Source organism: Notechis scutatus, chromosome 9, assembly GCF_049901735.1.
Source record: "Notechis scutatus isolate UNSWTSFEM ecotype Mainland chromosome 9, rNotScu1.2, whole genome shotgun sequence".
Lineage (NCBI taxonomy): Eukaryota > Metazoa > Chordata > Lepidosauria > Squamata > Elapidae > Notechis > Notechis scutatus.
In genome coordinates this window covers 3129308-3154106 of record NC_142017.1, presented here as the reverse complement: position 1 = coordinate 3154106, position 24799 = coordinate 3129308, and the positions used below count along the sequence as shown (strand labels likewise).

At 40.1% G+C, this 24799-nt stretch overlaps 1 protein-coding gene across 1 annotated transcript in view; it reads left to right on the top strand.

The window, feature by feature from the left end:
- CDH13 (cadherin 13) overlaps nt 1–24576 on the top strand; it is a 411322-nt gene extending 386746 nt beyond the window's left edge. The window contains exons 12-14 of the mRNA XM_087971432.1: nt 10857–11087; nt 13196–13411; nt 21738–24576. Coding sequence (XP_087827558.1) covers nt 10857–11087; nt 13196–13411; nt 21738–21745 — 455 coding nt within the window. The 3' untranslated portion in view covers nt 21746–24576. The remainder of the gene's footprint in view (nt 1–10856; nt 11088–13195; nt 13412–21737) is intronic.
- The last annotated feature ends 223 nt before the right edge of the window (nt 24577–24799 follow it).

Sequence of the window (24799 nt, the reverse complement as noted above, 5' to 3'; positions counted from 1 at the left end):
CCGTGCTGTCAGGGTTTCAGCAATTGCCCTAATTAAATAATGGGCACCTTAAAATTGCCAAGGTTGAGAAACATTGGTCTAGGAACAACACAAGTCACTTTCAAGAAGAAGGACTGGCTGGTTTTGGTCCTTCTGCTTAGCCCTAGCCCATCTCTGTCTAACCAGAAGGGCCCAGTGGCCAGATGGGCTATCAACATTTTTAATTATCCGCCATGCTGCAGAAATGCTTGTCGGCCACATATCGCGATATTACTGCTGAGAATTCAGCTGGATGGTGTTGGACTCAGAGCAAGCTTCCAAAATATCCCTTCAAACATGGAACTCGAAAGGGCGTGCCAAATGACATTTATATTTCTGGGCTGGTCCTTGAGAGATAAACAACATTAGTTGTTGTTTGATCTGATCCTTCTTAGTTTAAAGGGTAAGTGTTAGTTCCCTCCACAAACTGTCTGAAGGCTCAAGCAAAAAAGAGCTTACACAAAACATAAGAGACGGTTGCTATCCATCTTTTTAAAAAACCTAAAACTAAAGATGCAGAGATGGATGCATTTTTTTAAAAAAAAAAATCATCATGATTGAGTAGACACAATGTGATGTACTATTTGATTGTTAGACCTTGCTGAATGCACGCAGGTGGGGGATGGGTACATACTCTAAGCTCAAACCATCTTCTGACAATTGCTTGGCCATCATTCTCCATCACGGAGGGTCCTTGTCAGTCTTTGCAATTTTATCTGCTCGAAGAGAGTGGTGATATACACCCTTGTCAGGAACGAACAGCCCAGTGTCAGCTACTTAATTCAAGTTAAAGCTTGTACTCTATAAAATAATTACAGTGTAATACATTAAATTAGATTCCATTGACATCTGGAGCAAGCTGATGTCCTGTAAAAAGTTCACTCAGCCTTCAAAATATGACGCAGCCAAGATCTATCGTATGTGTCTTTCAGCTGCTCCCTGTGCTGTGCTGTGTTGCTGGGATTCGGTTGGAAAGCGATGGATATAATTTCATGGCGAACTCCATGTGCTAATGTGATAAAATTGATTCCGCAAAGACTTTTTCCAACCCATCCCAACACTAATGCTTAATTTTCTCAAGATTATGACGTTCCCGCTGAGCCACAGAATGCACATGATGTTAAACTAAGCTGCAGTTAGAAAGCTGGCCAAAACTGATGGGAAAGCTGCTGGAACTGGGTTGTCTTCCGTTGGATATCAGGCTTCACTCCAGGCATGGTGATAAATCTGTATTCTTCAGATACTCAACCATATTCGAGAACTTGCTTCCAGCAAAGCTCACAAACACAGCTGGATAAGTTGCTGTATTAGGCACATGACAGGAGTGATCTGTGTGCAGATGTTGTGCCTCTTGCAGAGGCCAGGAATCAAATCCTGTTTATGAGCCCATTCCAGCATTTAAACTCAAGATCTCTTTCACTCAATTTTTTTTTTGAATCAATAAAAATTTGATTACTCTTCTCCTGATCTTGAGCATAGGAGATATCTACAGTACTCTGTGTTGACATAATGGGTATGCAAACTGAGACATTTTCATCTCAATTACAACTCTCTGCTGGTGGAAATAACTGACATCACACATAAATAAAACTAAGATAAAATGTTGGCTTGTTAATGCTTATTACTATGATTATTGCTGAGACTACTACTTTGGAATAGCAATAGCACTTAGACTTATATATTGCTTCATAGAGCTTTTCAGACCTCTCTAAGGGGCTTACAGAAGTCAGCCTATCATCCCCAATAATCTGGGTCCTTGTTTCACTGACCTCGGAAGGATGGAAGGCTGAGTCAACCTTGAGCTGGTGAGGATTGAATTGCTGGCAAGGGGCAAGTCAGCCTGCAATGCTGCATTCTAACCACTGCACCACCGTGGCTCTTAATGCAACTTAACACTGTACAAGGTGCCAAATTATTTGCTTTCTCAAAATTATGGCCTTTTATTTAAGATATTTGGCACGTTGACAGGCAGTGCCATGAATTGAAGTTCAATCCCAGTTAAATAGCCTAGTTCACATGGATCTCCAGATGTTTGCTGAACAGCCATTCCCATTATCCCTCACCAACAATGGTGCTATCTGGTATGGCTGGGATTTGTGGATCAACAACATCTAAATCTGGTATGGCTGGGATTTGTGGATCAACCACATCTAAACATCTGGGATTTGTGGATCAACATCAATGGTGCTATCTGGTATGGCTGGGATTTGTGGATCAACAACATCCATCAGGTAGAAATCATAGGTTTCTTCACTGGCTTGAAGCCAATCTCCAGGCATTCACGAAGTACATTTGCCCATATCTAACATGTCAAAGTTGAAACCTACATCTAAGAGTGGTGACTTTTAATGAAATCTGTAAGATCCATAAGATTTTGCTACTGTTGTGTTTTATGAAATTGCAATGTTATTTTTGTCAGTATGATCCACCTCATTCCACCAGCTGGCATCGCAAGAAAGAGAGTTTGTTGTCATTTGTGGCACTTTTCTGGATATTTGGGGTTCAGGATGGGGCAGGAAACATCTAAGAGGAAAACCATTCCATTTCCGCAAGTTGTCAAGTATTAAACGCCTCCTCCCAACATTGCATCCCAAAATTACTTCCCGTTTTCCACCATTTCTTTTGAAAAATCCACATTTTCCAAAACTAAACTTTTTGCTATGAAATTTCAGCATCCTTGCTTCGAGGTGGGTGAAACCATGTGCAGCTGAGCCACATGCTTTGAATACTCAAAATGTCGAACCATATAATTTTTTCCAAAGCCACTACCATTATTAAATAATAACCCATGTTGTCTTCCTTCATTGACGGGCGTACAAGCAGGGATTTTAAAAATGCACTTGCTATTCCCTAACACTCTAACCCTTTTTGGAAACAACCTTTCCTCTTGAAGATCGTACTTCTTAATTTCATAAATAATAAAATATGACCTTTCCTGTGGAGAGAATCTGCCTCTTCCCCCTTCCTCAACGGATGTCCTAATTTGCTTTGTATTCTTTGGCTTTCTCCAAAGGTCAAGGCTATTGGTGGGGTTCTTTGATTTTTATGCTAATTTATCGAGGGCCAACATAGACACAGAAGCTGGGTAATCCGATAAGCCAAAATGAAATGCTGTGAAAAAAAACTGCAAAGTGGTGTAAACCCATGGAAGTAGATCAAACCATGTTGTTGTTTTTTTCCCAAGGGAATTGGCTGGAAGCTGAAAAGTCAGCAGCAAAAATCTGTAAGAAGGTTCAGGGTTTCCAGGCTGTTGAACTGAACATCCTCTTAAGTCAACTGCAGGGAATTGGTTTGGCCTGGTTTTCTTCTTTCTAAGATATGGGTGGAATAGAAGAGACCGTCTACATATCCTACTAGATCGATACCCGTGCTTCACTATGAAACTATGTGGTTGGGCTTAGTTTTTGGGGAGAAAAATAAGGGGGGGGGACTCTGCCTCTGCCTACCAACATCCATTGGTATTCACCTGTCTAGCGTCCTGTCAGTGTGTGAGTGAGTTGAGGGCTGTTTGGAAACTGAAGCAGTATTTGCCGTGTGAGCAAGAAGGAGACAGCAAGGAGCCTGGGCGCGGCTTAGCTCAACTGTTCTGGGCTAAAGCTGCTTGGTGCTATGAAACTGAAACTGAAACTCCTCTCCTCTGTTTATGTTTTGCATTTGGAAGATATTTTTTTTCAGGTGCGGAGGGGGAGTAGAACTCCTTAGCATCAGAACGGGTTAATAATAATAATATAGGAAATACTAATGCTTTGATGCTCATTTTGAAAAAAATCCTTTCTTAGTGAGCACCTAGAAGCCGAGAGGAACATAGGGGGCAAATTTCAAGTTTGTAGGCTTTACGGTACTGGAGATTTTGTGATGATGCATGGAGTGGTTTTTCGCTTTTATATATAGAGATAAATCCTTTTTATTTATGACTTATGACTTACATTTAGTGACCGGTCAAAGTTACAACAGCATTGAAAAAAGGGACTTATGGCTATTTTTCACACTTACAACCATTGCCACATCCCCATGGTCACGTGATCAAAATTCAGGCACTTGGCCACCGGTTCATATTTATGACGGTTGAAGTGTCTCAAGTCATGTGATCTGCTGTCACAACCTTCTAGTGAAGGGAGCAGTCAACAGGGAAGCGAGATTCCCTTAACAACCGTGTTACTAAGTTAGCAACGGCAATGTTTCTCTTAACAATTGTGGTAGGAAAGGTCATAAAATGTGGGGAAAAACTAACAACTGTCTCGCTTAGTGACAGAAATTTTGGGCTCAGTTGTGGTTGTACGTTGAGGCTTACCTGTATTTGGTGACTCCTGATCTCATAAAATTGTCCTGCTTGGCATTGATTGTTGCTAAAAAAGATATATATATAGAATAATTTAGTCCAAAATGCTTTAAAAATAGATACTGAGCTCATAAATCTTTGTCTCTCTTTTTTGATGGGAGAATTAATGGAGGGAAAAGGCCTGTGTTATGAAGACAGATCAAGTAAAATGAAAATTGTCTAAGAGTTCAGTTAAAAACGATCTTGCCATATGCCTTAACCTGTTTATAGACATCATGATGCCTGAAATTAAATTATCGCAGATTGATTCCACCTAAAACACATGGTTTGGAAAGAAATTGGGTAATTAGTAGCCATAGCAACCCAATTAAGTTCTTTTACACCCTTTATTTTAATTGCTGTATTAATTGAAGAGAGAAAAATAAATGGAATGTTCATCCTTTACATATCACGTTAAAGTTTAGTCAAAATATAAATTGCAGGGAAAATATTGCTTGAATTAATCATGATAAGCTGCTGATCGAGAGAGAGAAATTAATTTTGCAACAAACTGGATTTGAAATGGATGCCACCCATTTACAGCTCTGAGATAAGAGCCTGGCATTTTGATATACAAATTACTCAAATACAGTATATAAACAGATTGTGATTCTAAAGAGCAGCTTGGTCTTTTCTAAAATTTAGAATAAAATATTTGTTGACAAGTGGGGGGCAGGGAAAAAAAGTTACCAGGCTTAGTTTTATCAGTATGTTTCTTGCAAAAGAAACAAAAAAGTATATTTCAGTTACACTGTTTTTCAGTGAAATGCAGAGACATTTGTATAATTTGGAATGTGGCATCAACTTTTAAACCGGATAAGGATCAAGAATTGATAAGCTCATGAATATGTCTACACTGTATGTCAGCTTCCAGCTAACCCAACTGCATCCAGGTTTGGTCACCACATTATAAAAAAGATGTTGAGACTCTAGAAAAAGTACAGAGAAGAGCAACCAGGATGTTTAGGGGACTGGAGGCTAAAACATATGAAGAACGGTTACAGGAACTGGGCCTGACTAGTCTAGTGAAGAGAAGGACCCGGGGAGACAGGATGGCAGTCTTCCAATATTTGAGGAGCTGCCCCAGAGAGGAGGAGGGGTCAAGCTATTTTCCAAAGCACCTGAAGGCCAGACAAGGAATAATGAATGGAAACTGACCAAGGAGAGATTCAACCTGGAAATAAGGAGAAACTTTCTGACAGTGAGAACAATCAACCAATGGAATAGAAGTTGTCTTCAGAAGTTGTGGGAGCATCATCACTTGAGACTTTCAAGGAGAGATTGGACTGCCATTTGTCAGAAATGGTGTAGGGTCTCCCACTTGGGTGGGAGCTTGGACTAGATAACCTACAAGGTCCCTTCCAACTCTGATTATCTATTATAAGAGGTTGTGTGTGTTCCAACACTGGAAGTTTTCAAAAAGAGATTGGATAACCATCTGTCTGAACTGGTGTAGCGGGTTGGACTAGAAGAATTCTAATGTCCCTTCCAATTCTTTTATTCTATTAGTCTGTTTTCTTTTCAATTACTATTATGAAAGCAGATATATGATTACAATGTGTACTTGTGGTTTAATAGTTAAAGTGTTGAGCTGAGACTAGGAGAATTCAAGTTCAAGGCTCTACTTGACCACGGAGCTCCCTTTGAGTCACTTACTCATTCAATGTTAGTCCAACCTGTATCATAAGGTGACTGTGACAAGAATGCAATGAGGTCAGTCCCAGTCAGTGCTATCTTTAGCTAGAAGAAAGGAAGGATTGGATATTCAACAATAAAAATAGAACAGTTATTTGGCACAAGACAATTAATTTGTCCCTGTCTGGAATCATTCACACATTGTGGATAAGCCTGTTGGATACCCTAAGTAGGTTCTCACAAGACTGTTGCAGAAGACAATCCATCTTGAAAACCATTTCATTGGCTTAGATAGGACACTGACGTGGAACAGATCTGGAGCTGCCTTTGATCTCACATCTGAAAGTTTAGCTCAATGGATGGATGAGCATGAGAAGTGAAGGTCGAAATGCTTTCTTTGAATCCTACCCACCCCATACTTCTTCTTTGAGTTCTGATATTGTCCTTTAAAAGAAGAAAAGACAGGAAAGCCAAGATGCCTCTTTTGAAGTGCTCAGAGAAAGTTTAATACCTGTAGCTACTTCCTTCTACATCTAGACAAGCCAGCTCAAGCATGGGGGGAAAAATGGGACAAAACGGGACACTTGACACTGGATTTGCTGATATTTTTTCCTCTTAAATTATCTAAGAGCCCCAGAATTTTGTTTTTCATGCTGATGGAAATCTGTAGGTTCAGTTTGGCCTCAGTATAATGAGTCAGTCAGGGCTGAAAAAGCATCTTGGAGGAGAAGCTAAACATTTTCAGAGAGGAAAAAAACAACAACAACCAAGAAAGTCCAGTTGCCTTTTGGACAAAGCACCTTTGGGACATCAGCAGGTAAGACAAACAAATATTGACTTGTGATGTATAAACCTATCAATTTGGCCTCTTTCATTGATTTGGCTGCAACATCTGATGCCTTCTATTTTTCTGGATTGTCTCGGAAGAAATGAGCTTGTCTGCCCAAGTCTGCAACTGACATTATAAAATAAAAAACAAAAACCCAGAGCATCAACCACGCATGTGCAGGCAATCATCATGCTTGAGTTTCTCTAACAAGCCGGTATTGATTCTTCACCAGGGTGACAGTCCTCCCTTCCTTGAAGAGATAAGGCACTGCCTCCATGCAATCTTTCCTTTTGTCAATTTGATTAATCTGTTGTCTATGTACTTAACAAATCCTCTTAGGACAGGGGTTTGCTTCGGAGACCTTCTATTTTTACACCCCGGAAAGAGATGAATAATATGACGGCTTCTCCAGGGGGGTCAATTTAGCCTTGATGGGGGTCTGTTTATTTCTGGCTTTCCCCTTCAATGCTTTTTCCCCCTACATTTAAAGTTGTTAACCAGTTTCAGCTTACAACCTTGACATTTGCTTGTTTTTTCTTTTGAAATCCTGGTGTATGGCGTGTAATTGGTTATAAATAATAGACATGTATGAATAATACAGAGTCGCTCCAACAAGCAAGAGGCAATTTTCTGTTTCTCATTATGTTGGTAGTAGCTGAGAGATGCTTAAAGCACGGGCAAAAAGAGACCAAATTAAAACTGCATTAACCACAGAGCCAGTGTGTTCCCACTTCCAAACACTGCCGGTGCATAATTTTGAAACAGCAGAGAGAAGAAAAAAAATCAGAAAAACAGCGACTTACTAGAATATGATGATTGGCAAATAATATACTCCAGTGTAAAGATGGTGTTTTAATTAAGGGTCCCCAAACCTGACTTTTCTGCTCATATTTCAAGTATTCCGTTGACTTTTCATCCATTTCACCTTCCTGAATCAGCTTAATAATATATCAAAAAAAGAGAGAAGAGAACACATGCAGCCTTTTTGAAAATTCAATTAGTTTAGCCTTAACTGAATGATCATTTCCATTTCTATTAATAAGAATGCAGCCTATTATTCCTGGAGGTCAGGTCCTAGGGTAGGGGCCAGGGGTGGAGAGACTGTAGGAGTTGGAAAATCCCACCTTGGTGGTGCATTTATTTCTCTGAAATGAATGAAAAATAACCATTGGGATCATTTATCATTCTGCAACTATGAATTTGTTTCCAATCGTGTTTTCTCAGAACTTATTTTTAATATGTTAATTTTTCTTTCCTTTCAGTCTCCCAAGGTCATGCTGGGTGTTTTGAACAGATTGAACCTGTTGGGGTTGGTAATTCTATCCCCTTTCCCACCGTTATGAGTAGCCTTGCCGTAGCTTCACAACGCACAATGCCTCCAACCATAACTCACTAATCCATGATGCGTTGTTTGGTTCTGGCTTACCTTGAAAGACAGACCCAATTCCAGTGCCCTTTAAACTATGATTGACAGCTTGATATGCCACTTGAACAAACAGTTCTTCTTTATCCAACAAATTATGGTTAACAGTCCATGTCTTTGTGGATGGGTGAGCAAATATTTAATGACTGAGAGTGTCAGACCTGCCTCAACTTGAACCTCTAAGAAAGAATGATCCTTAACTCCATTTATTGAGAAAAGTAAAGTTTACTAGAAGTCAAGTGGATTATAGTAAATGCATAACCGGAAGTTGTTCCTCCTCCATACCTCCAACCAAGAATGACAATCAGAACATCTCCAGGGTCGTCTTGTTATCAAGATGGAATCACCAACCTAGAAATAAGGAGAAAATTTCTGCTAGGGAGAACAATTAATCAGTGGAATGGCTTGCCTTCACAAGTTTTAGGTGCCCCATCACTTGAGTTTCTCAAGAAAAGATTGGATAACTGTTTGTCTCCCTCATAAGCAGGGAGTTTGACTAAAAGACCTCCGAAGTTCCTTCCAACTCTGTTGTTCCATTAATCTGGTTCAAGTCTTGTTGCTTTTTTACATGTCTGCAAGGGAGGGAGGACTTTAATGGATTCCTCTTCAGGCATGACACTTCCTAGTGTGGTTTTTATTTCTCTTAAAAATCCCATGATAATCTGGATTCCATATGGCTTAACAGTCATGGAGGAGGGGAAAAAAGAGTATTACATGAATCAGGAAGTTCTTGGGGGAATCACAAAATGAGAATTCCTGCATATCCCTCAGAGTAACATGAAATAATAATGCCTCTCCTTCGTTTGGAATGGAAGAATCATTGCAAATGCTAGTAATTACTAGAAACAAATATGTGGTTTGTTGTTGCTGGCTTTACAGTTTCATTTTGGGAGCAGATGCGACCGAAAACACAGATGGTGAAAGAGAAGTGTGGGGGAAGAGAACAGGGAGAAATCACATTCTCACCTGTACATGAGATAGCTAGGTCAACTTTGGAAAGGAACAAGAAGTTATTACCACCTGTCAATCTAAACAGAGGGAAGTGCTGGTCTTGATTCTGCTCTCGAAAGATAAACGCTTAATTCAGAAAGTCTTGAAGTGCTACTGTGGGGGGAATGTCTGCAAAAAATAAAGCTAACAGTGAAACCAACCATATATCAGTTCCAGGTAGTCCTTGATTTATGAACATAACTGGGACCAGAATTTCCAGCAAGGTGGTTTTTAAGTGAATCTTGCCCATTTTACAGTATTTTTTAAGCAAATAATTTCACTTAAGTGAGTCACACCCAGTGGTGCGATTCTATCGAGCTAACAACCAGTTCAGGGAGTGACTCTGAGTTTAAAAAAGCATTTTCAACTCTAATACTTACCTTCTACTGCAGCCCTGGTGACTAAAACAGCTGAGGTGAGAATCAGCTGTGCTAAAAAAATAAAATAAAAACCCAGGAAATAAAGCACAAGAAAGAACAGGGGCAGGTGGGCAGGGCCAAATGCTCAGTGGAACTATCGGTTCGCCCAAACTGGTCCAAACCGGTTCAAATCAGCAGAATCCCACCACTGATCACATGGCTGTGAATCTGGGTTCTCCCATTGACTTTGCTTGTTAGAAGCCAACTTGGAAAGTTGCAGCTGGTGAGCCCAGGACCCCTTCTGATTGCCAGGCCCCTGAGTTTTGATCATGTGACCACAGAAAGGCAGGAATGTTCAGAAGTGTGAAGATCGGTCATAAGTCACAATTTTACAGGGCTGTTGTATCTTCAAGTAGTTGCTAAACAAATGATTGTATAGCAAGTATTACCCTATTTATTTATTTATTTTTGTCAATTACTTACAAGAGAATAGGTATAAGTAAAAACATAGTTATGAATACATGGATACATATAAGAATTTTTTTTTTTAAAAAAAAGAAACAATAGGACAGGGACGGTAGGCACGTTGGTGCGCTTATGCACACCCCCTACAGACCTCTTAGGAAAGGGGTGAGGTCAATAGTAGACAGTCTAAGGTTAAAGTTTTTGGGGTTTGAGGAAGAAACCACAGAGTCAGGTACAGTATTCCAGACATTGACCACTCTGTTGCTGAAGTCAGAGATGCGAGAGGAGAAAACTTGTTCAGTCCCTTGAACCCGATGGACTAGTTCCCATAATAAATAGGTAAGCATAGATAGCATCATTTAAGAAACAGGATCTTATTTTCTGCCATGTTATAATGTTCAAAAAGACTCCTATCTACTAGAGAACTTAGTTAAAAGTCCAGCTTTATACAAAATATTGGAGGCCACTTATGAATCACCACTTATGTCTTGGGTGGCAACTCTAAAAAGACCATAGAAATATTAATTGGGGTAACTGCCAGAATCCTGACACTGGGAAATATGGCCATTCTCCATTTTTGATTGGTTGGTTGATTGATTGATTGATTGATATGGACATTGGTCATCAAAGAAAAAAAATACTCTGGCATTGCAAATAGGGCACCCAATGGATTCTTTTGTGTGTGTTTTCTTTACCTTCTCGGTTACAAAGCCTTAATGCATCTGTTGCCTTAATGCACAAGTGCGTTCATCATACCCTGCAGGGAAACACAATATACATAAATGGAACATTTGTAAATACTTTCTGCTTTTCCTGCAGGTAGCCCTCCAGCTACAGGTACAGGAACGTTGCAGATTATCTTGGAGGATGTGAACGACAACGCCCCTTCTCTTTACCCAACGGTAGCCAGTGTCTGTGAAGATGCGAAAGATGTGAAAGTTGTCATTGGTGCCTTAGATAAAGACATTCACCCCAATCAAGAGCCCTTCAAATTTGAGTTGAGCAAACAATCAGGTCAAGATAAAGTATGGAAGCTTACCAGAATTAACAGTAAGTCCATTAGGAACAACCAAACGTTCAGCATTGTCTCTTACAGTTGTCCTTCTCCCTGCAGGTATAAATCTGGCTGGGTCCCATCTGTGTGAGCCATCATCTTCAAGGAAGTCCACATCACATCCACAAAACCAAGATGGTTGTCATGATGTTGCAAATGAAGTTCCATGTGTGTGAGAAACACCTAAGAAGCAGATGGAACTTCAATTCCATCCTCATGGCCACCATTTTGACTGTACTCTGCATACACCCCTGACCTTTGGTTGTTAGCCTGGTCCACCTAAATTCTACCTCATTCTATTTTTTAAAAAAAAAAAAAAAAACAAGAACATATCCATTTCTTTTCCTATCCAACATCCATTGCCCGACAATTTTACTTATAATTGAATTTGTCCAATGCCATGTTTTTCAACCTCAGCAACTTGAAGATGCGTGGACTTCAGCTCCCAAAATTCCTCAGCCAACATGTTCTTCAAATTGCTGAGGTTAAGAAACACTGGTCTAATTCACAATTCCTTAGCACCAGTTTTTCAAATTGATGAACTGTTGTTCTCAATATAATCTGTTTTGTGTTATGCTTCTCGGGGGGTGGGGGTGGTCCATGACCTGCTTCATTGAAGGGACGCCGCTTTCCTGTAAAGTGGACAAATTCAGAAATAAAGATTGGAAGACCCTAGTCCTTAACTATCTCTTCTGTTTGCCCAAATCATCAAAATAAATTAATTGCTGCCAGAAGATGCTGTGGTCTCCAACAGTTCTGAAAAGTCTCTGCAGTGCACTGTTCCATATACTTTGTTGTGTCTTCTACAGAAAACGAGTGTTGTGGGAGGCAAACTGCAGAATGCATTGCAGGAATTCCAAACAGTGGGGCATACGTATTGTTTCTTTGTCATTAAAAAAAATTACAGATATGGTGGAACCCATTTCCTGCCACTGGATCCTACCCTCAATACTCATTTTGCTACTAGCTCAGTTACCTAAAAATGAAGGTTTAGGGAGGGAAACCCACAAGCCACATAAACTTGGTGTTCTGACCTAGGCATCCCCAAAAAGCACTAAGCAGACTTTTTGTCCCGGCAAAACCCCTTTTATTAAGCAAAGGTGAATTTTTTGCGTCCACATTCATCCAAAGGCCTGGCAAACAGTCTTTCAAGGGTCTAATTAAGAGCACAGACCTTATGTAGCCTGGAGAGGTGCCAAGTAAATATTTTCAAATGCAGTGATGACAAGGAAGGGCTCGGCACAGAGTCTCTGCAATCTTCACACTGCAGCAATGGACGAATTGTTTCTTGCAAAAGCCCCAGCTACTCCCCCACCTCACTGTTGTCCGAGGCTGAAGGCAGCTGATAACTGCCAGCCTGGCCTGGTCCCATCTCTGCCTCTGATACAGAGCCCTCGTCCAAGCCTTCCTCAGTCTCCAGGACTGGCCCATGTTCCTCCCCAACCTCCTCACTATCTAACTCTGCTGCCAGCTCTGGTAGCCACCAGTGGGCCACAACACTTGGTTGCATGCAGGGTCGAAGACACGTGGTAATGAGAAAACAAGATAGCTAAGGCTCTGGATTTTTGCAAAGGTCTAAAACTTGTGAACAATTTGCACCGAGCTGGAAGATCAGCGTATCCTCCATATGCATTTTACGAGTGTTGTGCAAAGTTCTTAGAAGTCCTAATGTATACAGAAAGACAGATGGATGAGAAGGCTCTCTGTGGACAGTTTCATGGCTGTGTTAAGCACTCAGAGTGTTTCATGGGTCCCATCTACTTATAAACCCTAAACTAACATTTTATGATAAGGCAATATTATTATCCTCCTATTGCAAATAAAAGAGGAGTTGGCACCAAGGGATGTGCTAAAAATTTTCTTGGCTGGGATAACGTTTGACTTCTGGGCCACCTGTCTTGAAGCTGATTCTTTTTTTACTGTTCCACTACGGCAGGGTTTATATATATATTTTTTTTTCAAACTTGGCAACATGCTGGCTGGGGGATTCTGGAAGTTGTAGTCCACCCATCTTAAAGTTGCCAAGTTTGAAAAACACTTCGCCACCATGTCTTCTGCAAGATTTAAACCATCGCCCTAAATTTAACTTCCTTGCTTCCTGCAGATACCCACAGCCAGATTGCCGTGCCCCCCAATTTGAAGAAGGCCAATTATATCATCCCCATCTTGGTGACGGATCCTGGAACACCTCCTCTAAGTAACAATACGGAACTGAAAATCCAAGTGTGCTCCTGCACAAAATACAAAGTTGACTGTAGTGGTTCTCCTACATTTTACCCCAGCACAGTTCTGATCTTCCTCTGGCTCTTCAGTTTATGCTGTAAGTTGTCTGATAGCTTCAAGCTTATATGGTGAGGTTACCCTAAGTCAACTTAGCTCAATCTGAAAGGGATGGGATGGCTTCGGGAATTGTCTCCTGGGCATGGACCACAGTTGCTGAGTATGATGTTTTGGTTGCCACAATGTAAAAAAAAGTTGTTGAGACTCTAGAAAGAGTGCAGAGAAGAGCAACAAAGAGGATTAGGGGACTGAAAGCTAAAACACACAAAGAATGGTTGCTGGAATTGGATATGTCTAGTTTGATGAAAAGAAAGACTAGGGATGAGATGATAGCCGTGTTCCAATATTTGAGGGGCTGCCACAAAGAAGAGGGGCTCAAGCTATTCTCTGAAGGCAGGACAAGAAGCAATGGGTGGAAACTCATCAAGGAGAGAAGCAACCTAGAACTCAGGAGACATTTCCTGATGGTGAGAACAATTAATCAGTGGAACAACTTGCCTCCAGAAGTTGTGGATGCTCCAACACTGGAAGTTCTTAAAAAGATGTTGGATAACCGTTTGTCAGAAATAGTGTAGGGTTTCCTGCCTAAGCGGTGGGTTGGACTAGAAGACCTCCAAGGTCCCTTCCAACTCTGTTATTCTCTTCTATTCTAAAGCATGGGCCTCCTTTAGATGTTGTCTGGTTTGATGAGAACTGTGAGGTCCTCTGTGCTCACTGAGCTTGAGTGTTTCCTTGCAGACATTTCATGACCCAACTAGGGAACATCATCAGTGCTAGAAGGGAGTAGGGTTTGCCCTCTGTTGAGTGCTCACCACCAAGTGCTTGGGTTTTAGTTTTCAACCATGCAACCATGCCTTCTTCCTGACAGAGATCTCCACACAGGTATTCCACCTTATTATGCATATGTGAAAAGGAGGTTAAAAATGTTCAACAATATGAAAGGGGTGACAATGGAAGGAAGAGATGGACTGTCTCTTCTGGAAATGTTATCAGAGATAATCTTTATCTTTTTATATTAACTTTATATAAAGTTAATGTTATCCAAGTAACATTAAATGTAATCCAAGTAACGTTTTTACTTGGACCTCTTGAAGCAGAGTGATTCCATCAGTGCCTCACTTGGAACTTCTAATGCCTTGCAGTTCCTCTGAAGTTTTCTTCCCCCTTAAAAGAAGTTTTTGGGTTGTTGTTGTTGTTTGTTTGTTTTTTTGAACTTTATTCTCAGAGAGCTTGAGTCTTTTTCATATTTTTTGGGATGAGGACAATGGTGGCCAACTTCTTTGTTTCCTATTATCTGATGCTCCTTGTTTTCTATTATCCAATGTTCCATCACTCTGGAATTTTTCTGGGTGTCAATCAGTCAGTTGGTCTGTCATCTGTCTGTCGGTCGGTCCATCCATGCATCCATCCATGTATCCAGCCTTTTATCCACCTGTCCGTCCATCTTTCCATCTGTCTATCTTTCCAGGAATTCTTGGACTTTATTTTCTTCTGAAATGCCGAAAGCAGATTGCCCTCTATCAAACTGAAATGAAGAATGAGAGGTAGAGAAGGAAGAAGGAGAAGGAAGGAAGGAGAAGGAGGAGGAGTGGTAAAGAAAGCAAAGGAGTTGAGGAGGACAAAAGGAGAAGGAGCAGAAGAGGAGGAGGATTAGAGAAGGAGGAGAAGGAGGAGGAGGAGAAGCAGGAGGAGAACTTTCTGTTAGCATTCATCTAATGGGGCCCATTAGTCCAAAGTTCTGTCAGTGCTGAGTCCACTGGAAAAAGGCAAAGCAATAACAGCTAAATAGAGCTGTAATGTCTGCAGATTTTCTACAGATATAATTAGTGAGTTCCAGAAGAAAGCATTAAGAGATTCAAGTCAGAGAACTAGCTAAGCAATTTAGTTTTGGGGAGGGGTTTTTGCTACCCTGCCAAAATTTGCCAACTTCACATCTGGAGTTTCTTTATTCCACACGCTGAACTTTTCTTTTTTTACAACCACCATTAACTTCACAGCAATATCTCTTGCAGACCAAATATTCCTAGGAATAATCAAAGATTATGATGCCATTAAAAAGGGGGGGGAGGGGAGAAACCTACTACAAGAGCTTTCGTATGTATTGAACAGATGAGCTGCCCCCATCGCTCTGGGCAAAGTTATAGGCTTAATACTTTTTTGCTGCACCGACAATTTAGTGAAATCCTTTCTGATGTCTGCCGTGGCTCTTGGTGATTAGGTTTCACAAGTGCACTTCGGTGTGGGAGGTAAAGTAAAAGGAGGGAGGGAGGGGTTTGGTTTTTTTTGCTTGTTCTCACTTCTACATTTGTGTATGCGCATTTTACAATCTGTGGATACCGCCATGAGCAACCACTTTGGAAAGACAAAACATATTATCATTTAAATGAGGCAATTACCTTCTCGAAGATTGGAACATGTGCCTCTTTAGTAAGTCACCAAAATGATTTGTGATTGGATTTTTCTTTTCTTTCTTTTTTTTCTCTCTCTCTCTTCTTTTCCTTCTAGCACTTCCTTCCTTCCTACTTTCCCTTTCCTTTTCTTTCCTTCTTTTTCTTTCTCTCATTTTCTTTCTTGTTTTCTTGCTCTCTCTTTTCTTTCTTTTTTCCTCTCTTTCTTTCTCTTTCCTTTCCCTCTTTCTTTCTTTTTTCTCTTTCTTTCTTTTTTCCTTTCTTTCACTCCTTCTTCCTTTCTTTCTTCATCAGCCCTTAATCCCATTAAGTTTCTTTATCAATAAATCACAAGCATATTAAATGGCTCACCTCTTTGGAAATATAGAGGCACTTTTGCAATTTCTTCAAGAGCTGTCTGGAATCTTCATATCCTTATCCCAAAGTGTTGTCTTTCTATTTCTTTTCTTTGTGTTTTTTTTCCACCTTGGCCAGTCTGGCAGCAGCAGATATGCTCTCAGAGCTAAAGCCAATCATTAAGTGGGAAGTATCTGCTGTGCTGCTGGCCTTAACTATGATACCTCTAATACTATATATTAGACAGAGGTACTTTTTCAGTTGGTTCAGCTTTCCAGTCCAGCAGGAAAACCATTCACAGTTCACTTTGTTTATCTCTATCCATATTGCCTCCGGTTTGGCTAACACAACTGGAGTTGGCAGTCTGGTTCCATTGTCAGACAATCTTTGCTAGGGTTCCCAAGATAGGCCCAACACCCCATCCTTGCATTTATGTCCACCTGATCTCAAACCACAGTGGATTCTACACCTAGGATAGATGTAGAGCTACTGTGCATGAATGGCTGAGAAATATTTTTCTGAGGAGTCCTTGGTGTTCTCTGAGCTTGGTTGTTTTCTTGCAGATGTTTCATTATCCAATGTCTGCAAGCAAACATCGAAGCTCAGAGAGCACCAAGGCTACCCTGAGCTACAAATATTATCTTCTACTAGCTGCAGTTGTGTCTACAACTAGACACAAATATTTCCCCCATGTCATCTCTCTGCTAAACAATTAATTCCCACAATACTATCGTGTTCCCTAGGATATCAAACCATGTAGTAGGACAGTATTATCCTTCTCATCTTTCCTATTACCTGTTCCTTTAGCATCTTATGACGATCACTTTGTTGTTTGTACCTTATGATTTATGTTGATTGCTTTTATTTAGTATCGTATGACTATCACTGAGTGCTGTATCTTTTGATTTGTGATGATAGTATTTTATGATTATAATCATGATTTATCACTTGTTGCTTGCATGTACATAGAGAGCTTGTGCACCAGACACAAATCCCATGTGTCAATCAATAATAGAATAGAATAGAATACTTTATTGGCCAAGTGTGATTGGACACACAAGGAATTTGTCTTTGGTGCAAATGCTCTCAGTGGACATAAAAGAAAAGATACATTCGTCGAGAGTCAAGAATCATCAGGTCCAACACTTAATGATAGTCATAGGGTACAAATAAGCAATCAAATCATTCTAGGAAACAGTCCATATAGATCGTAAGGATACAAGCGACAAAGTTACAGTCATACAGTCACAAGTGGGAGGGGATGGGTGATAAGGAGTGATGGGAAGATTAATAGTAATAGTAGTGCAGAGTTGGACAGTTGGACAGTGTTGAGGGAATCATTTGTTTAGCAGAGTGACGACTCTCTTTGTGTCTAGTTGTTCTGGTGTGCAGTGCTCTATAGCATCGTTTTGATGGTAGAAGTTGAAACAATTTATGTCCAGGATGTGAGGGGTTAGGAATTGTATTCTATTCCATTCCATATTCTATTCTATTCTATTCTATTCCATCCCATCCCATCCCATCCCATCCCATATTCTATTCTATTCTATTCCATTCTACTCTACTCTACTCTACTCTACTCTACTCTACTCTACTCTACTCTACTCTACTCTACTCTATTCTGTTTCCTCCCATTCCATTCCATTCCATTCCACTATTCTATTCTATTCTATTCTATTCTATTCTATTCTATTCTATTCTATTCTATTCTATTCTATTCTATTCTATTCTATTCTATTCTATTCTATTCTATTCTATCCTATTCTATTCTAATTCTATTCCATTCCATTCCATTCCACTCCACTCCACTCCACTCCATTCCACTCCATTCTACAAATAGTTGCCTAGCTGTACTCTAAAGCAGTTTATCCGCTGTCTATTGGCTGTTCCAGGAGATGTAGACCATGGTCCATTTGCAGCCTGCTTTAAAGAGAAGGGCATGCCATTTTGAAATGATCTGGGTTACACACATTACCTTAATCTTTTTGATCTGGGTGCAAATCATTATGGGAGCATGTTAGGTCCCTTCAGCGAGTAAGAGATCACTGCGGTTCATGGATTGCAGAGGTTATTTTCAGCCAGGTCCTAATGAAAGCAGCAAATAGCATCTGCGGTCTCCAGAAAGAGCTGAGATCGGGGGCGGGGGAGTGGGGGGGGAAGGACACTGGATGTACAGAGATGGAAGAAGTTGCACAGAGCCTGCACTGAAATTAATTTGTCAAACTAAGTGTGAAAGGGCTCAGGTGTGCCAGGGAGACGCACAGCACAGAGATGCCAGGATGGTATCTGCAAATAAGTCTCAAATATGTCCAGGTATTTAAGCACCTATTAATTTTCATCAGTCTTGCATCTGAAATGGCAATAACTGTTTGCCCTTTCTGCCAGTTCTCTTCCCCATTCCAGCAACAAACTGAAAATCCTAAAATATCACATGTAATTTCTATTCTCAAACAGCCCAGTCCCTCAAAACGGACTCCACCAAGTGTTTTATTAATGAGAGCATGGGTTTATGTGTCTCTTATGTATCTGTCTGTAACATGGGTGTCCAACCTTGGCCATTTTTAGACTTGTGGAACTTCAACTCCCAGAATTCCCCAGCCACACAGGAATTCTGGGAGCTGAACTTCCACAAGTCTTAAAGGGGCCAAGCTGGATGCCCTATGATCTATAACATTTGCAGGGATGTGCTATGCTGGAGAAGCCAGGGTGGATCACATTTGAAGAATCTCATTGAGCTACAATTCCCAATAACTCTGGCCATTGGCCTGTCCCAAAAAAGGGGCTGTGACAAGCACAAACAGGGTGAAAAATTCTGATACTCCCCAGAGGTTGGTATTCACCAGGTTCTGATCAGTTCTGAGGAACCGGTAGCAGAAATTTTGAATAGTTTGGAGAACCGGTAGCGGAAATTTTGAGTAGTTTGGAATACCACCTGTGACTGGTGGTATTCCATCTATTCACTGCCTCCCAAGTACAGCTGATCAGCTGGGTCATCTTGTGTTGCCCTGCACAGGAGAACAGAGCTGAAAAGCAGGTTAGTGGGGTGGGGAGGGAATGGAGATTTTGCAGTATCCTTCCCCTGCCATGCCCACCAAGCCATGCCCATCAAGCCACACCATGCCCACCAAGCCATGCCCACAGAACCAGCAGTAAAAAATTTTGAATCCCACCACTGATGCTCCCACATAGCTCCATTTCAGTGAAATTTCACCAGAGGAACACATGATAGATCATAACCCATCTTAATCTAGTGTTGAGTTCAGTCCATAATGTTAGATTGAAATCAGCAAGTGTGATTCTCAGCTTAATTATCACAGGGTGGGGGGTTTAGGTTTAATCTCAGGTAACAAGAGTTCTTGCAGAGAATATTTGTGGAGGGCTGTACTGGAGAATGATGAGGGGAAAAGAGATAGTAGTCAAATATGAAATGTCAGTTTCCTTATTTGGCCAAATGAAGCCGTTGGGAACCATCAGTGTGTTCTCTATAAATTGGCTCTAGAATCATCGCATTTGGAGTAGATCTAATGAGAGCCAGCAGATAAATTAATCATGGCTAAGTCTAGCTGATGCCATTAGGACTACTCTAAAGGCAACTAAAGGGCATCAAACAGCATCGAGAGAAACAGTTGGGATGGGGTATGAGTCCCAATTGCCTTATGTCTTCTGATTTTAAGATTCAACCTCCCATGCTGCTAAGGTCTCAAGGTGAATTATTCTTCCATTTGGTAGAAAGTTATTTTATAACTTACTTAACTCTTGAATTGTTCCCTAGTTCGTGGTGGGAAACTTTCTGACTTACAGATGTAGCCAAACTACAGCTCAACCTTCCTCAGTTTCCCTACCCCAACATTAATCTGAGGGTTCTGTGTGCATTTAAAGTGTAATTACATAATTCATCTAAGATGAAATCTGGGTGTATAGATGGTGCAACACAAGGTCAACAAGCGTGTGTTTTTTGTGTCGAGAATTAGAATCCTTGAAATTAATGGATAAAAGCAAGGAGTTATGATTGCTTTATTGTGTCCCCAAAACACAATGCTAGAACATGCATGTGTTTGCATGGATTTATATGTGTATAAATGCATGTATGTATTCCACACAGATGGAAACATAGCAATAAATACATGGGGAAGAAAAGTGTTTCTATGTGACACAAATACTTGATCATACAGAAATATTACCAGTATTTTGTAATCCTTTTTTATCAACTCAGCCTCAGTGGTGAAAGCTGTACTTGAAAAGATTAAACTTTGGTACTTTCTGTAATATATATTTAAGAGAAAATGTTTAATGTTCCCTAATTTCACAGAACTAAATTATGTTTTGTGACAGGCCATAGTTCTTTTTGCAGTAGCTTATTATGACAGACTTATGACCTGTACAGCTATTTCCTAAATTCTTTTACAACAGTCTTTGGCTAAAATCAGCCAATAATTCACAGACAAGACTTTACTTGACAAATTTTGGCTTTTTCTTTGCTGGCAGGGAAAGCAAAGAAAAATCACAAGTCTGTTCCCTCAACATATTTTTCCTTTCCTTTCCTTTCAAATCCAACCCAGTTTATCTTTTTGTCTTCCCACGTGAAGCTATCTTGGTTAGCTTTCAATGTGGTGGAAAGGTTGGTTTATTTTCTTTTTCCTTGCTCTGGTAGCATTGGCAACGTTCAGTTTTTAGGGATGCTTGGCTCTGTGATGGAACCATGTTGTAAGACTTCAAGGAAGGGTGCAGAGATATCAGCCTGTGGATCTTTCTTGGTGGAAGGCTAGCAGGAAAGCAGCAGGAAAGACAGAATTGTCTGTCTGTCCTCTCTTCTCCCCATAATTGTTGAATCTTTTGAACCTCCTTAAACCTCAATATTGGTCCTTTGGGGGGGTGGGGGAAGCATGTTGAATGGTGCAAACTTTTGGAATAAAAAATATTGGTTGTTAACTTGCAATTTGCAATCTACTTAATTCCTCAGTGGAGGAGGAGATCTATTTGATTTGACTCATAGATCATCAAGGTTGTAAACAAATACTTTTTTTTTTTATCAGTTGTGTCTTTCTGATCAGTTGTGTCCAATTCTCAGAAACTGCCTGGACATATCTCTTGGCAGTTTCCTTGGCAAAGTTTTTCAAAAGTGATTTGCCATTGCTTCTCCTTCTTAGGGGTGAGTGAGAGTGACTGGCCAACCAACTGGCCTTGTGCCTATGATGGGACTAGAACTCACAATCTCCCAGTTTCTAGCCTAGTACCTTACCCACTACACCAAACTTGTTCCCTATCTAAACTCTACATTCAATATGAACCACACAGGTCTGGATGTGAAATGCATAAATGACGTAAAGCAAAGAGAATCCAAGAATAGAATTCAAATCTTTTGCTGTAACATTTTTTCTTTTGTTTGCCGGCCTTTTTCTTTTTTAATTTAAATGGCCAGTGTAATTATGGGTGTTTTCTTCTCTATCGTTAAATCTTTATGATGAATTGCTCTGGCACGTGAGTAATTGAATATGAAGTGCTTAGAGTCATAAGTGAGCCACCAAATAAATGTGCCTAAAGATTAGAGGAGGGGTGAAAAAAGTACGGTCTTTAAACTTTCCATATGCTTGCTACTAAACAATGTTATTGCTCATTACCCAGGTCTGTAAGAACTCCTGACATTTAAAGCTGGCCTATCGTTTCACCATGGTGACAAGCAAAAGGCGTACTATCCCAAACAGAAGATCACCTCTGACTTTTTCAACTCCTCCTTCTCCAAAGCTTGGTTGCTTCAGAAAGGGCCTTTCTCGACTTCAGCTCAGTGTCCTCCCAGCAACTGGATTGTATTTGACAAAAGTTGCCACGACTTCACTCCAGATTCCTTCCTCAAGAGCATTGGACACGATGACCTCTTGTTGAAAAAGAGAGCAAAACCACCACCACCACAACAACAAAATAAACACAATCAAAACTCGGTCTTCTGGGAGCCAAATTACGCAATGACTCTGTCTCCCCTTCCCACCTCTCTGTCAACTTGTTGCTATTGAACTGTTTTAAAACAATTGTCTGTGGGTTAGTATTTGTATATGTATGAGTGTATGTATATATATATATTTATAGAGAGAGAAGAGATATACCAATAGGATTAGCTTTTGTATGGCTTTCACATTAGGCTTGGGGGTCATTGGGGCAGAGGAACATGGAAGCAGGGTGATGGGTGACCACCAGTAGCTCTGCTCAGCATTTATGCTATGTGTAAAATAGTGTTTCTCAACCCAGTGTTTTCTCAACCTTGGTAACTTTTAAGAGTTGCGGACTTCAACTCCCAGAATTTCCCAACCAGTGCAGCTCTTAAATTTTCTACGGCTGAGAAACACTGGAGTAACCCAAAGGAGAGAGTTTCCGACAAGAGGATTGTGTGAAGCAGCTGATTCAGTATCATCCCTTAAGAGGAAAAAAAACCAAGAGAGAGAGAGAGAGAATCTCCCTGTGTTTTATAATATAGGATGCCATCATTCCCTTTGATTTTCCATTCCATTCCCAAGGATTGGAGTCAAACGTCTTGCCCAGCTTGATATGCTCAGCCAGTATGAGAGTAGATCTTCCATTGGGTGGCATGCTATGAAGATGAACTTTTACAAGAGAATAAAAATGTTAAAATCCTGTTCTGCTCACCCTTTAGAGATTTCTTCTTCTTCTTCTTCCTCCTCCCTAGATTAAACCTTCTTTGCCTTCTTCGTGTCTTCCTCCTCCTCTCTAGATTAAATTTTCCCCTTCTCCCTTCTCAGTCTCCTCCTCAGATTAAACTTTCTTCTCTCCTTCTCTTGCTTTTCTTCCTCATCCTCAAATTAAACCTCCTCCTCCTTCTTCCCTCTCCTCCTCCTCCTCCTCTTCCTGAAGGGCAGACATTTTGGTACAAAGGGTTTTATTCTCTTTTATATTGATAGTTTCATTGACCATCAGCATGTGTGTTAATTGCTGGGGCGATCTGTTAGCTTTTTTATCATTTGAGGATGGTTGGGGGGGCTTGGGGAAGGCACTTAAGCTATTTTAATGTTGAAGCTTACGGAGAAACGAAGCTTCCTTGGAAAACAGGGTCACAAATAAGAAATACCATACCATCAATTCCTGACATTTCACCCTTGTAGTTAGAGGTGAAGTTCAACAGGTTAACTGCTAAATTATTTTGAAAGTCTATGCTTTAAGATATTCAAAGGACCAGTCTTACCCTGAAACCACAACAAAATAGAATTCTTTTAGATTCTTAGAAGTCATTGTAGATCAGGTTCAGTGAAGGGAGAGAAGGGTTGGTGTAAGCAACTATTCCTATGTTGACTGACTCTTCCAGTTTCAAGTAAAATATTGCCATTTTCTAGAGAACAGGAAAGTATCGTTCTCCTGGTTGTTATTGTTTTTTGGTTGTTTTCTAAAAATAAGATGGGAAGCTGTTGGCCTCTAATTGTTGCTGGACTCTAACAACTTCAAGTCCAGCATGGTTGTCTATAGGCGTGGTCCAAAACAGCCACAACAGTACCATCAAAACTCTGCCCATGTTTTGGATGTGCCTTGTGCATTAAACAATGGAGTAGAGACTTGATAGCACCATCACAACTTCCATCTTGATCATTTTGACCACATCATGCAGATTCTCCTGAACTCCAGCCAATGTGGTCAACCCTTAGAAATCAATAATAGTCACATTCTGACTGCATTTAAAAGACAGCGGCATTCCCTTCCTTGTATTGTGTTGAGATAGGTTGACAGAAAGCTTTTTTTTCCCCATAAAACAATTAGTTTTGGTAGGAAAAGCTCAAGAACTCACAATTATATTATCCAACTCCCATCAACTCAGATCGTGGATTGAAGGCAGATTTTCATTGTCTTTCCATTTTTTTCTTCCTTTTTTTTAAAATCTATTTTTAATCATCAACCTGTTCTCTCTCAATGCCTAAAGAAGCTAGCTCTCATTACTCAAGCACAGCTAAACTGAAAAAAGTTATATAAATATATACATATAATTTGTTTTGAATATATTATATATACATACATACTCACACAAGTACACACAAAGATGCACACAAGCGCACACTGGGATTTATTTAAAAACTAACCAGAGCTCTTTTCTTTTTCTTTTTTTTTTTTTCAGTATGTATGAAATAACCACACTTGTTTGCAAAAAAACAAAACAAAAACAAAACAGGAACAAAGGGTGTTCATTATGTATGAAATGGAAGCCTTTTTTAAACATATATATATAATTATATATATATATAATTTGGTGAGCATGTAAGGTAATGGAAAACCTCTCTAACTGTATCATCAGAACGATCATCTTGTTAATAAATTGTAAATGATCCACTCAGCTCACAACAATTTTTTTTAAAGACAAAGGAAAAAAATAGCAAAGAATAATAAGCGATAGACTGTGGCTTTTAATAGAACATGACAGTAACTAGGGATACGGTAAGTGTCTTTTAATAAAGTTGCTTATTTAAAGTCTGAATTGCAGAACTTTCTTATGTAATACAATGTTTATAGCTCTAAATTTGGGTTGGGTTTGGACAGAACATTCAAGTGATGTTGTATACCTAAGCATTTATTTCTTTGTCATGCCTTTCTTCCCACAGGTCCTCCTCTCATCACCAAATCATTAAAAACTCCAACTCTATTTTTATCCTTTTTAATAGTGTCGCACTAGATAGGAAATACTTCAAGGTGTAAGG